This window comes from Papaver somniferum, chromosome 11 (genome assembly GCF_003573695.1).
Source record: "Papaver somniferum cultivar HN1 chromosome 11, ASM357369v1, whole genome shotgun sequence".
Classification (NCBI taxonomy): Eukaryota; Viridiplantae; Streptophyta; class Magnoliopsida; order Ranunculales; family Papaveraceae; genus Papaver; species Papaver somniferum.
This window is the reverse complement of record NC_039368.1, coordinates 113,707,482-113,722,129: the sequence shown is the minus strand read 5'-3', so window position 1 is coordinate 113,722,129 and position 14,648 is coordinate 113,707,482. Positions and strand designations below refer to the sequence as shown.

Below are 14,648 nucleotides of genomic sequence, written 5' to 3'. Positions count from 1 at the left end.
ATTAACATGGAAGGTGCTTTTGTCTATTTAATATTTTTAAATAATTTGAAGAATGAACTAAACAAACATGGGACCACCTAAAAAAGGACCAAACGATATTTTTTCCTTATTTTTTTTTATTATAGGTTAAATATCCCCTTATCCACATTTGGGTCACTTGAATCAGAATGAGCCCTCAAAACCAAAAACTCGGAGGCCCCGTAATATTTTTCTTATGGCTGCCGGAAACTGTATAATTCTCGGCGATGGAGGGGGAGCCGCCAAATAATGCCCTAACAGAATATCGATTTTGTGATCTAACACCCCCTCTGTCACAACCTACTCTTGACTCCCTAACTGAAGCTGGTTTCAATTACTGTACACCAGTTCAGAGAGCCACAATACCACTTTTTTGTAACAACAAAAATGTTTCTGTTGATGTTGTTACTGGTTCTGGAAAAACCCTTGCTTTTATTATTGTAGGAATTACCAATAGGTACTATTATGGTAGTCTTAGTTAATGGCAGGTCCACCCACTAAAGCCCAGTAACCAGAGGTCCATAATAAAAAGAAAAAGAGAAAAATGGACCAAAATTTTTATCCCCCTGGTCCGGTACACGTGCGGGATGTCATAATCCACTTTTAAAAATACCTTAACTACCCATTCCCTAATAGTACATATATATTTCTTTAAAAAAAAATCACAATTTTTTACAAATCTGAGTTCCGCTCTCCTCCTCTCTTTTACTTCTGCTCAAATTTTGCTGCTGCTTTTGGATTACGAGCTAGAGTTTTTTTGAAGATCTCTTTGAAGATTTAAAGGTATGTTATGTAATATCTCTTTCTGCTGCTGTTGTTTGTTTTTTTTCAACTGAATCTGTGAAGATCGGATCGTTTTGATTACGTTTTCACTTTATTGTTTCGTTTTTTGTTTGTTTTTTGCGTTTATTTTTGTTTTGGTTTGTTTTTTATGAATCTTGATCGTAATTATTCAATTTTTTGGCTATATTATGATGTTTTTAACATATTTGAACTTTCGATTTGATTATCTTGTTGTTTTCGCTTCTTTATTTTATCAAAATCGTGTTTGTTTGTTGTTTCAGGGGTATTATCCAACAGTACATATGTTGCATACTGATACAAATTGCTTTTGATTATGTTTTGTTCTTAGTTTTATCAGTTGTTGTTGTTTGATTCATAAGTACATATCTTCGATACTGAAATAAGACTCTCTTGATTATGTTATTTTGATAGATTCTTTACATTCAGTTATTTTTTAGTTCATGAATCAGCAGTACATATGTGGCATACTGATACAAACTGCTTTTTTTTGGTTGATCTATTAGTACGTATGTGTAGTACTGAAATATGTGCTTTAATTCAGCTATATTCCATTCATCACTTTTTTTTTACATGCAGTTGTTTTTTTAATTCATGAATACGCAGTACGTATATGGCGTACTGATAGAAATTTTTTTTGATTTTGTTTTTAACATATTTGAACTTTCGATTTGATTATCTTGTTGTTTTCGCTTCTTTATTTTATCAAAATCGTGCTTGTTTGTTGTTTCAAGGGTATTATCCAACAGTACATATGTTGCATACTGATACAAATTGCTTTTGATCCCGTTTTGTTCTTAGTTTTATCACTTGTTGTTGTTTGATTCATAAGTACATATCTTCGATACTGAAATAAGACTCTCTCGATTATGTTATTTTGATAGATTCTTACATTCAGTTATTTTTTAGTTCACGAATCAGCAGTACATATGTGGCATACTGATACAAACTGCTTTTTTTTGTTGATCTATTAGTACGTATGTGTAGTACTGAAATATGTGCTTTAATTCGGCTATATTCATGGATATCACTTTTTATTTACATGCAGTTGACTTTTTAATTCATGAATACGCAGTACGTATATGGCGTACTAATAGAAATTTCTTTTGATTTTGTTTTATTCAAAGTTTTTCCACTGTTTTTGGGTTCGATCCATGAGTACGTATGTGTAATACTGAAATATGTGCTTTGATTCGGTTATATTCATGGATTCATCATTTCTTCTTTACATGCGGTTGATTTTTTAGTTCATGAATGCGCAGTATGTATATGGTGTACTGATAGAAACCTCTTCTGATTTTGTTTTATTCATAGTTTTGCCATTGTTTTTTGGTTCGATCTATGAGTACGTATGTGTAATACTGAAATATGTGCTTTGTAATGTTATATTCATGAATTCATCAATTCTTATTTACATGCAGTTGATTTTTAGTTCATGAATACGCGGTACATATATGGTGTATTGATGGAAACTTCTTTTGATTATGTTCTATTCAGATTATTGCCACATTTTTATTTGTTTGATCCATGAGTACGTATGTGAAATACTGAAATATGTGCTTTGTTATGTTATATATTTATTATTCATGGATTCATCAATTCTTTTTTACAGGTAGTTGATTTTTATTTCATGAATACGCAGTACGTATAAGGCGTACTGATAGAAACTTCTTTCGATTCTGTTTTATTCAGAGTTTTGTCACTTTTTTTTGTTTGATCCATGAGTACGTATGCGCAATACTGAAATATGTGCTAATTTATTTATAATTGATTCTAACAGATATGTACTTTATCTGGAAGCGGTGCAGCAGATATGTACTCGAATTGTAAGTAGCGGATATATACTCGAATTTGTAAGCAGTGCGACAGATATGTACTCAGATTTGTAAGTAGTGCGACATATATGTGCTCAAATTTGTTAGCAGATATGTACTCGAATTTGTGAACAGTGTGCCAGATATGTACTCAAATTTGTAAGCAGTGTAGACACACACGTTTGGTAGTAAGGGGTATTATGGTCATTTCTATGTTTTAATTAATTTTGGACCTCCGGATAAAAAAATTCTGGTTGGACCTTACTATAAATAATTATATGGGCTTTGGAACAATCAACAAATTTTCCACTCGTCGAGATCCTTCGCAGTTCGTGGCACACACCTAAACCTCATCAGGTACGCAGGAATATAATTTGATTTCTTAGTCTTGTGTTTTTGTATTTAACAGCGATCCCAAGGTTTTTTTATTTTATACTACAGGTTCTGGGGATGATTCTTTGTCCAACAAGAGAGTAGTGGCAAAGCCTTTCACTTCAACGTTACTGAATGTTAGGCCAGTGCTTCTTTTTGATCAGAGAGATGATATCACCAAAATTGAGGAGGAAGGAGCTAATTTGATTATGGGCACGCCTGGGAGGATTTTAGACATTATGGATCGGATGGAGAAATTTTTAGATTACAGAAACTTTGAGGTAGTAGTACTTCATTAAACCCATTATGTTGTTTGTGTAGACAATTTTATCCAAGTGATTAGGTTTTATGTTATGAATAATAAGTGCAATTTGAAAAAATTTAGAAAACTATAACAAGATTGAGTGGAACACTGAAATGGGAGAGTTCCCTATTGGTTCCTTAATTACCATTCCTTTGATATGTGATTTGTGACCATTCAACTTCTTTTCTCATTTTCATTGTTAAGTTTATTTACTTTTGTTTGGGACAGATTCTGATCTTAGACGAGGCTGATCAGCTACTAGGAAGCGATTCCGGTAGGAAAACAAATTCCATCATATCTCGCTTACCGAAGCAGCGTAGAACTGGTCTTCTCTCAGCTACTCAAACTGAGGAAGATTGCGAGCTGGCCAAAGCCGGATTAAGGAATCCTGTTTCAGTGAGGGTTGAAGTTCGAAATGAAGCAAAAGATGAGCTACAGTCTGCATCTTCAAAAATACCTCCGGGCCTTCATTTGGAGGTATGCATCAATGATTTCGAAAGCTCCCCCAATTTCTTTATTTTTTATTTGTTTGCTGGGTTTTTATTATGTTGCTTCTGGAGAGGTGTATGTTAGTTTGGTGGCAACAAGTTTGATTATGAATTTCTGATCAACTGTTTGCCTTGGTATGGTTTTGTTATTAGTGAAATCTGAAGACAAGTTGACTAGGAATCTTGCTTATTAACTATATCAGTAGAGCTTTCCTCACATAAACATTCACTGGAAGTTGGAAAAGTTGTAGCCGAGCTGTTAAGTTCTTTGAACAGGCGCATTCAACAGGTTAAACATAGGTTGGCTAGATGTCTTGAACCATTGTTACGCTTAGTTTTATGGGTGACTCGCGAAATCAGAAATTAAGACCATTTTCTTAGTTTCTTTCTCCAATTCGTACTTCTGGTACCTACATATTCTTTGGTTTGACCCGGCGCTTTCCGTTTTGAGACCATGTTTTACATCCTTGATCTCGCAGTACATGGTATGCGAAGCCAATAAGAAGTCATCACATCTTGTTGATTTCCTTATAAAGAACATGAATGAAAAGATCATCATGTAGGTTATGCAGCTGGCCTATTTTGAACATCGATTGTTTCTTGATTCCTATAAATGTGAGGTATATTGATCTCACTGATACACATATCCACTTGTTTTATTTTGATTTCTTCTTTGTTGCAGCTACTTCATGACATGTGCTTGTGTTGACTACTGGGGAGTTGTTCTTTCAGAAATTGCTGCTCTCAAAGGTTGTTCCATCATTCCTCTTCATGGGAAAATGAAGCAGGTTGGTAAATTTGAATAGCACCATGAGTAGTCTGATTCATAGAAGCTGAAAACCTATATTGATAGTTAGTGTTCTGTTCTCCTTTTAGAGCCTGCAAGAGAAAAAGCATTGGACACATTTAGAGAAATTTCAAGTGGAATTCTTCTGTGTACCGATGTAGCAGCGCCGGGACTTGACATTCCGGGTGTTGATTTGGTCGTGCAGGTATATTCTATGGTGATCTTTTTCTTTTTTCTTTGGAACTCTATAACAACCATGAGTCATTCGAGCATTTCTTTCTGTATATAATTTTGTGCGTGTCTGACTGAAATCACAAGGCAGTGATTTTTTCCTCTTCAAAAATTTGATAAAACACAAAGAAGATAGTAATTTAATAAAAAAAATTAAACACAAAGAAGTTGATAATTTATTTGTAATAAGGAAAAATCCAATGAAAGTTTCTTCTTTTGAATGCAGTATGATCCCCCTCAAAATCCAGATATGTTCATACACAGGGTTGGCCGTACTGCACGATTAGGCAGACAAGGACGAGCTATTAATTTTCTCTTACCGAAGGTTTTCCTCTTGTACTTGCTCTCTCTTTTTGTGACTCTTATGTGTTCCCATGGGGGAGATTCATTGATAGTGTAACGATACATCTGATTTTGTGTAAACTTAATTACTTTGTGGTTTCTTGTTCTTTTTAGGAGAAGAAACTGTATAAAGAGTACCAAACAATAAAAAGGGTCCCACTTCAGAAGAGAATATGTTCTGACGATGTTCCTGATATCATTCCTCAGGCCAGTATATACGACACCATGATCTCGCATGCATAAACTTATCTTTTCTGTTCGGTATCAGAAAACATCACCTTGTTTATAGTAGAGTTTCATTTAGATTAATGTGATATCTTTAGTTACCAGGAAGAAACTTGAAGTACAGAAACGTTCATAATTACGTTAAATATTTTCAGCCTTGATTGTTTTTTGCTCAAGCATTTTTCTTGTAGAACTCAACAGTATAATTCTATGACTCCTATGCCTGACTTCCTAATTGTTCTTAACTTAAAGTAGATTATATTATCTGGCTACAAGCATCTCTGATCTGGTGAAAACTGATTTTTCAGATAAGAAGTGCTGCAAATAAAGATCGAGATGTCATGGATAAGGGAGTAAGAGCGTTTGTCTCCTTCATTCGTGCATATAAGGAGCATCACTTGTCTTTCATTTTCAAGTTAGCTGCTGAACCTTCCATCCACAAATTTCTCCAAACCGTTCTGTGTCCTTAGTCTTGATTGTTTGCAGGTGGAAGGAACTAGAGGTGGGGAAGTTGGCGATGGGATTTGGGCTGTTGTGTCTCCGTTCGATGTCGGAGCTGAATATTCGCTCACTCGTTACCCATGGTTTTGTTCCAGCTGAAGTTGTTAATTTGGCAGAGATCAAGTACAAGTAAGAATTGTTCATTACTCTACCAACTTCTTGATGAATGGAAATGTAGTAGACACCCGGGAGATCCTCGAACTGATTCCCACTACTGTATTTGTCAATTTTCCCTGAAAATATTTGCATTACTTAAATGTTGCATGCTGTGGAGTAGTCCTATAATAAAAAACTAGTACAGAACTACGGATTCCATGCAATAATCTGCATACTGTGGAGTTAACTTATGGGTACTTTTAAGAGTCTCTGAGAGTGCAACTAGCTTTCTTTTATTCTCATCTGCGCCTGTGTAAAATGCATCTCAGCATCTGTTTGACACTAATTGTTCAGAGATAAAAATCGCGAGAAACAAAGACAGAAAACCCTGAAATTGGAGAAAGCAGCAGAGCTTCAAGAACCAAAATTCAATAAACCCAAGCCAAATCCAAATGCATCAGTTACGAGGAAAAAAACTGCTAAGCAACGGCGAGCAGCTCAGTCAGTTGATGACGCAGATGAGTTGGACAGGGACTACCGCGCTCTGAAGAAGCTAAAAAGGGGTGCTATTGATGAAGCTGGATTCGTAAAGCTGACACAAGGAAAAGATTTACTCTGAGCAATAGCACTATTTTATGGAGGTATCTTTATCTGCAACATTAGGTTAACTGATCAAGTAATCCTCCATTGTTTTCCTTCTCCTTAATGAGCTATTTTAGTAAGTCCTTTTGAACTTTTACATTGTGCTGAGCGAGATCTAATTCAGTATAAGATCCCAACATCACAGTGTGGACCCTACGTTCCGAATGGGATCCACGTTTCTTTATACGCTTTGCTTGTACATTACATCCATCTTTTAACGGTTTCATATTTCGAAACATATGTATGGAAAAAGATCAGTTTTCATATACTTGTACGCATGCTCAGGATCACAACTGTTGCCCTTTACTCCCTTAAAAGAGTAGTCTGCATTCTGCAAGCATTCCTCTATCTCTCCCTTAATTATGCATGCATCACTGTAAATGCTCTAAAGAACCGACAATTCCATCTCATGAGCTGTCTGGCTTGTTGTCAGTCAGACATGGGTCTTATAAATCACTCTGCAGCATTTTGATCCAAGATTGGTGTCAGTCCATCTAATTTGGGGAGCTGGACTTCGTTTACAAGGCAGTAGTTCATTTGCATTTTTTCGGTTTCTTTTCTTGGTTACTGGTCAAGGCAGCAGTGTGTATAGTGAATTCTGTTTTGAAACTGTGTTTCACTTTCTCGTGGGTTTTTTGTTTGTTTTTTCAGACTTATGCATGCAGTGGTCGTGGAAGATTGGAAACTCTCAATGTGAATCTCTCAACTCCCTTGGTATTTTTGTTAAGATTTAGATGAGGTAATGATATGAAAGCGGACTGAATTTGGAACCAGCTTTGCAGAAACCAAGGTTTTTAAGCTGTGTTTCGTAGAACTGCAAATATGTAAAGAAAAAAAAAAAAAGTTCTGGTCATGGAATTCATCTCCCCCTACAGTAATTTTTTAAAATGCTTTCTGACTTTTCACTACTCAACTACTTTAATTAATTAAGAAAAGACTCCAGATCAACTACTCAACCACTTGTGTGTACTCTTTTCTACCATCTTCAATTTTTTCCCAGAAGTGTAAAGATGGGAGCAGAATTCAGTGGTTCACCTCTGTCTATTTATTGAAGTATCTTGTCTTCCTCTCTGCTTCCTCTCATACATCCTTCTTCCTTGTCCCTCTGCAAAACCCACAAGCAATATTTTCCAATAGGAAGAATACTAGATCTTAATCAACTACTGATCATGATTGCTAGAGACAAACTCTTTAAACTCATGCCACAGGAACCCCACTTCAAACCCCTGGAAAACTTTCCTTCCTAATAGTCTTCAAGGTTTCAGGGTCAGAAACCCTTAGAAAAACCAGGCAACTTCTTTTGGTCACGTAGAAGAATATACTTCTCAAGTCACTTTACTTGAAGAGAATGGGTATAATGTGGGTCAGCTTTCGGTTAAGTTTCATAAATTGGTGGTAGAGAGAGTAGAAAGGAGCATCAAGATCAGAGGAAGGATAAACTTGTTAAAGCAAAATATGAGCATGGAGGATTTCTCATTGTGTTATATCTTTGTGTTTGGATTGAAGAAGCATATCAAGCTTAACTTGAGCGATGCATTCTAAAAAAGAGAATCGTTATAGTGCCAAGTTGGCATCTCCAAAGAGAAATTGGGGTGGAACACTAGCCAAATGCTGCATTTGAAACTGTGGAAAGGATGGTGTGTGCTCTGAGACTCTGTTCTGCTTGGAATTTTCGCATTATACAAGATGATACCACCCATACGATCTCTGCATGTGAATTCCTAACATGTCCTGTGACATGACATAGGGTTTCAAAGGTACTTCCCATCAGCTGTAAACATTGAAATTATTAAGCATCCAAAAAGAAGAAGAAGTTCTGGTATTTAATTGGCATAGGGTCTCAATACTGCATTCTTCTTCCATTCAAAAATAAATAATTCATACTCTTCTTAGAAAGGAGGAACTTTTTGTTAGACAGATGATGATCCCACTCACAGACACAGACACAGACGTGAGTGCTGCTGATTAATTTTTAAGTGTGAGTTGCGGATAGACTATAGAGGCAGAAATTCTCTGCAAAAGTCAAATTCATCCAAGGACCATCAATCAAAATATTCACTGCCTACAAAAAAGAAGTAACACTTCTCAAACCAATCTTAAAAGTAGCACTATCATAAAAGAGATGCTGTGCTCGACTTTGGTTCCTTTGCCGCAACTTCTGACGAGTTTCGATCCAGATGGGCACCCCACTACATTGGTGATAAAATCAAACCAAATTCTTTTTCTCTTCTGCATCGGGTTCGCCACCCCATTTTCTAATCCTATAGCCTGCAATAGAAGCCTCTTTGTTCCAATTCGTCATGTAAGTCATTCCAAAGAGGATACCAGTTTGCAATATAGTCCCTAAAAGCATTCCGCACCAAATCCCCTGGACACCGAAATCGAGCTTGTAACCGAAAATGAGACCCAAAGGAATCCCGAAAAGATAGTAACACCCAATGTTTACATAAGCAACTAGAGCTTGCCATCCTGCTCCTATTGCCACACCTGTTTTTCAAACCATGTTACATTCCGTTGGCACGTCGCGTTTTCATGTAAGATATACAGAAGAAAAACAACTGAGTACCTGAGAGGACCGGCTGCACGTTGTTTATGATGATGGAGAAAGCTAGCAATGGGGTGAGAATGTAAATGAGTTCCTGTACCTCAACACTGTTTGTAAATGCCGACGGGTAAATTTTCCGAGTGGTGATAAGAACCAAGGCCATGATCAATCCCAGAACAAACGAACTTAGAACAACCACTATTACTGAAAATTTCGCGGTTCTTGGATGACCTGCTCCAAGTTCATTAGACACCCTCACACTGCACATAAACATAAAAGGGTGCACAATTTGGATTCCTGTTTTGGTAATCGGTAAATTCAAATGCTAACTCAAACGAACCTGGTAGCTGCATTGAATCCGAAAGCCACCATTACTGCCCAACCCAATATATTCATACTGCATAAAATCCAACCGGAGGTTCATTTTGACTGTATCGATTCGATAAACATAAACCGGAGTCGATTTCAAGTAGTATTACTCACCAAGTGGAGAGGGCATCAACTGCAACTTCAGGGTTCTTCAGATATCCAGCAAATAGAATCAAAGCCATATAGTACCAGACCTCCAAACTGTACAGCCACCAGTCAATGGACATCTTTTCATTACATTTTCAAGTAGGTGTTTCTTGGATATATACAGACTCTAAAAATACTCACTCCGTTTTCGGAAAAGTGATCATTTTTCCAATTTGGCTTATTTTTAGGCAAAAATGAAAAGAAAAAAATATGATAGAGAAAGATGAGTATACCAGAGCATTACGGCGGATGCAAGAGATAACTTAACAAAACCCCATAAATTCTGAAAAGCCTTCCATGAAAATCCAGACCAAGCTCTACCACAAGTTCCACTAAATATGTACAGCAACTGGCCGACAACAATTAGCCACCAAGATGCATTCAAAACCACAGCTGCCCCGACAAGTCCCCATCCAAGTTTCAACATGACGACCCAACTGAATACGGTGTGGAGAATTAGAACCACAAATGATATCATAGCCATTACCATGATCTTGCTCTGTGCTTGCAAGAACTTGGCTATCGGAAAATTCATCGAGTACGCAAACAACTGCGGTATCATGTATATTGCGAAAACGCCAGCTGCTTCTGCTATTTTCGTATCTTGTCCGATCAATTTCAAAAGTGGTTCCGCAAATATGTAGAGGAACATCAAGATAATTGACGTTGCGTTGAGTATGACCCATGATCTTTGCATGTAGATCCCCAACATGTCGTGTTGACCGGCACCATATGCCTGGCCGCACAGGGTTTCTAAGGCACTTCCCATTCCCATCTGCAAAACATAAGAAGATGAAGAAGAAGAAAACGAAATATGACTGCAATTGTTGTACAAATCAGTTAAAAGTATCTACCATACCATGATGCCGAAAGAGAATCCGGCGATGACAGAGTTTTCTACAGAGAAAGCAGCAAGTTCTAGCGTACCGACTTGACCGGCGAAAACTTGAGTTATAGCTCCAAGTGAGTACTGGCATATTGATGTGAATACAGCAGGACCAGCTAAAAGCCATAGTTTCTTGGATTCGACAGAGAATTCTCTAAAGAAATCTCCAGCTCCTTGTATTGGTAAAATATCATCTTCTTGTACAAATGATGAACTTTCTCGACGGCTGTTCAATACTTCTCCGGCTTCATCTCTGTTTGAGATAAGAGGTTCGTAAGCAGTAGAATTCTCCATCTCTTTCTCTCTATCTCTTACCCCCCAACCCTCAATTATTAGAGGGCAAGCAGAGAGAGAGAGGACAGAGTTAATATTTATTGTGAAACTGAAATGTTTTGGTTGGATCCTGGGATGTTTATTATAGGGGGAATTAAGGTTTTAACTGATCAGAATGCCTCATATATGTACATTATTGATGCCATCATCACTGACGTACTTAAGTTCAGTCCTGATACGTAAGTACAATCGTCCTTGAGATTTTGATCACACGATGTTGAGTTGAAACCAATTCAATGTGGACAGTCCATATCAAAACAAGGCGGCTGTTTACCAAATCCGTATAACAAACCTCATCACTAGATTAGAAGTCGAAATGTAATTCTTTCAATTTTGATGGTTCTTATCCTGTATAATAATATGCATTATTGCATTTGGAAAAAAATATCTTTTCGAGATTAGCAAGAAAGGATAATCTTTTCATGAGCTAATCTGAAAGATGATGATTGACAAGTGATTCCACAGACAGAAGAGGGTGAACAGATAAAGGTAAAAGTATGAGTTATTTAACCAGGGAGAGAGAGAATCAATTGATTCGCTATATTATTGTAATTTTAAATCCAATGGACCATAAATCTTGCTGTTCTAATTTGTGCTTGTCATGGACTCATGGTGGCCGTCTCTTTCTATCACTTGGCCAATTTCTAAGTTCTAAGCATGATAGACTCGTTAAATTTGGCCTTGCATACTGTCCTAGTTACTAAAGTTCAATGCAATTGGTTAGTGTGGTACAGCATATGTGGTAAATGTCATATCCATATAAAATCCAGTCTTTTTTTCAGTTCTTATTTGAAAGTATCAAGTTGGAGATGAAGCTAAATTCTTGATGGTTTTGAGTTTGCAGCATATACGGCCCCTTTTAAGGAGGGGATTTGGGATTTTTGAAAGTCTCTAATTATAGACCTAAAGTTGACTGATGCTTAATGTTGCACCAGATATAAATCCTAGAAGTGTTGTTTTTCAAGGTACAAGAAGATAATCCCGCACCGCCATCCCAACCAAGGAGAGATTAGTGAAGTCCCTCAAAAGACATTAACCACATACGGTTGAAGTAAAAATATGATTATAGAAAACTCCTGATTTTCACGCTTTAGTTGCTACTTCTATCAACTTTAACCAAATCATCATTAATATTACACCAAATGCCACATTTTCCTGAAAACAAGAATAAACACTCTCCATTTCAATTTTTTTCGTACTCTTAAGCTGTAGCTGGTACAGCGGCAGTAGTCGCAGCTGGAGCCTTGGAGGAAGCAGTGGCTGGTCCAGTTTTCCCGTCTTTAGCAGCAGCTCCAGTTTTAGCGTCTTTGGAAGCAGCAGCTCCGGTCTTAGCATCTTTATCAGCAACCGGTGGTGGAGGCTTCATGTGTGCAGGAGTGTTGTGCTTGAGCTTCGTTAGAATCTGACGCATCCTAGCGAGGTCAGTTGGTTTACCAGGCTTTGGCCCTTGAACCACAACAATTGATGGTTTCTTGTCCTGGTCCTTCTTCCCCCTCCTCTTCTCAATAGCTGGGACTTCATTAGGGACGAGCTCAGCAATAGCCTTCCAGTAATTCTTGTCAGCCTCAGAATGAAACTTGTCTCGATTGGCCACAAAGAGCTGAGATACAACACATATACTAAGTCAGTAACATTGTCAAAACACTGACACTGCTTTTCAATTTAAACTATATTACAATTCATCTATTTCTTATGACTCGGTCATACTGAAGGTACAACACTTCAATCCTTAAACAGATAAGGTAATTTGATAAAGGATATAAAATTAAACACCTCAGCTTCAAACTATTCAATAGCTATTTATTTCTACTGTGTTAGCAAACAACTGGGTTGAAATGGATAGGTAATTGGTGGGAATGTACAGACCCTAAAAGCAAGGTACAGACTTCGAACTTCATCAAAATATGTATCATGATTCATTAACACGGTGCAAAAGACTACACGTAATTGCAAGAAACATCGATACAATTTGTGGAAAGCTGTTAAATATTGATCTTTAATTCATTCCGACTTTATCGTACACAACTCATGTAAAAAGTTGAGCAAGCATACTATCCCGTGATCTTTTAAAACACACATCAAGGGACTGTGAATCCATACCACCCAAAAAGGCAAAAACACGCATGACTTGAATGGACTACACCTACCGAAACTTATTTTTAGCTTGAGATGTGTATTTCTATGACATTTGATTGTCCAATTGCATGTCACAAATTGTGACGATGGAACACCTAGTCCGTGACTTAAAAGAAGCATAGCCAAACTCTCTTAGTCCTAGGATTGTATTTCTAAAACATTCAATTGTCTTAAAGCATGTTGAAATATCCAGGGTCAACAACGTCACAATCTACAGATTCTACAGAATAGCTACCCAAGATGGCTAAACCTTCATCTTCTTGTTATGATCATCGTCACGCAACCAACATAGAGAATCAAAAACAGTATATAAAATCAATTTTCATAATTTAAGGAGAATATCTTACTTAAACAACACATAAGCCACTCACCTTCTCTTTTTCCCTGTTTAAGGATTTGTTGCTGTCCATAGCGAGCTGCCTCTTTCTGTAAAACTCAATTTTGTACTCATCGGCTTCATCTATTATTTGATTCAACAATTCTTTCTCATTTTTCTCTTTCTCTGCTAACTGAATAGCATTCACCCTGCACAAAACAAACACAATCGAATTAAGCACCACTCAAAGATCTCAGCATATATCCCTAAAAATTCTTTCAAAACCAAAAATTTGATTTCTTCAAAATAAATCAAGATCTACCAAAACTTAACTTCAATTATACTACTCAATATTAAATTAACATCAATTTATACTAAAATATCAAAATCCACATGGGATCATAGCTCAAAAGCACTCAAAACCATCAGATCATTAAGAAAAAACATCAAATCAAACGAAATCTAACCTCCTCCACTCACGAAGAGCGAAACCTTCATCTTGCATCTGATCAGGTGGTGGCAAAACTGGACCATCAGATTGACCAAAAACATCATCGTCAACATCAAGATGATGTTTACCATTCAATTCAGATTCAAACGGTGAGAAACCAGAACCAGAACCATAGATCGGTGCCTGTGGAGAAGGAGTATCAGGAATCGGTTGATGATGAGATGAAAACATACCATCATCATCCTTAAAGATCGGCAACGAGGTATTATCATCACCACCATCTTTGAGAGAATCGTTATCAGTGAAATTTGTAGAGGCGTTGAATGAGTCAAACCGTTGAGAAGGAAGACGAGGATCATAACCTAAGTAATTATCATCATCAAATGGGCGAGTTGATGAAACCGATTCATCGAATGAAGATGACATGGTGATTTCTCCGATCTACTCTGCGTAGAACACTCTGTCTTGATGGCTGAGCGCGCACTGCGCGCTTAATTATCAATTCCTACTGCTTCGGTGTCTAAATCGACTTCCTATACAAATACACAAATGAATGTTCACAACAAGACGGTGCCTGCCAGCCGTCATTTTTGCTAAACCAGGATTGATTTTTCTTTTACACAAAAATGGTTAAAAAGACTAAAATCAATAATTTTTGGGTGAAATGGACAGTTAGATTTTGATACTGTTTAAATGGACAAAAATGTAAAAATAGGCAGGATGTAACCAGTTTCATCATGTCTATTTTCAAATATTTTTTCTTATTTTTAATTTACACAGGATGTATCTAGTTTCATCCTTACTATTTCTTAAATTCAAGCTAGGATGAAACCAGTTTCATTCT

At 36.9% G+C, this 14,648-nt stretch overlaps 2 protein-coding genes and 1 pseudogene across 2 annotated transcripts; 1 reads left to right on the top strand and 2 right to left on the bottom strand.

Moving 5' to 3' along the window:
• Positions 1-245: 245 nt before the first annotated feature.
• On the top strand, positions 246-7,495 carry LOC113324950 (annotated as a pseudogene).
• Positions 7,496-8,426: 931 nt separating this feature from the next.
• Positions 8,427-10,993, bottom strand: LOC113320599 (protein DETOXIFICATION 29-like). Its single transcript, XM_026568503.1, has 6 exons — positions 10,542-10,993; positions 9,916-10,457; positions 9,650-9,736; positions 9,507-9,563; positions 9,188-9,426; positions 8,427-9,108 (listed from the first exon to the last, which is right to left on the bottom strand). The coding sequence occupies exons 1-6, from the start codon at positions 10,860-10,862 to the stop codon at positions 8,828-8,830; spliced, it is 1,527 nt and encodes a 508-aa protein (XP_026424288.1). The 5' UTR covers positions 10,863-10,993; the 3' UTR covers positions 8,427-8,827.
• A 940-nt stretch (positions 10,994-11,933) lies between these two features.
• Positions 11,934-14,364, bottom strand: LOC113322179 (clathrin light chain 2-like). Its single transcript, XM_026570219.1, has 3 exons — positions 13,821-14,364; positions 13,409-13,562; positions 11,934-12,501 (listed from the first exon to the last, which is right to left on the bottom strand). The coding sequence occupies exons 1-3, from the start codon at positions 14,228-14,230 to the stop codon at positions 12,103-12,105; spliced, it is 963 nt and encodes a 320-aa protein (XP_026426004.1). The 5' UTR covers positions 14,231-14,364; the 3' UTR covers positions 11,934-12,102.
• Between the last annotated feature and the right edge of the window lie 284 nt (positions 14,365-14,648).

Bases quoted from the DNA above. Each gene is read 5' to 3' on its own strand.
- LOC113320599 (XM_026568503.1), bottom strand. From the start codon at position 10,862: ATGGAGAATTCTACTGCTTACGAACCTCTTATCTCAAACAGAGATGAA. The intron at 9,427-9,506 runs GTTCGTTTGAGT...GTTTATGTGCAG, and splicing joins GGATTCAATGCAGCTACCAG to TGTGAGGGTGTCTAATGAAC. The intron at 9,109-9,187 runs GTACTCAGTTGT...TTTGAAAAACAG, and splicing joins CGTGCAGCCGGTCCTCTCAG to GTGTGGCAATAGGAGCAGGA.
- LOC113322179 (XM_026570219.1), bottom strand. From the start codon at position 14,230: ATGTCATCTTCATTCGATGAATCGGTTTCATCAACTCGCCCATTTGAT. The intron at 13,563-13,820 runs GTTAGATTTCGT...TGTTTTGTGCAG, and splicing joins GCTCTTCGTGAGTGGAGGAG to GGTGAATGCTATTCAGTTAG. The intron at 12,502-13,408 runs GTGAGTGGCTTA...GTTGTATCTCAG, and splicing joins TAAACAGGGAAAAAGAGAAG to CTCTTTGTGGCCAATCGAGA.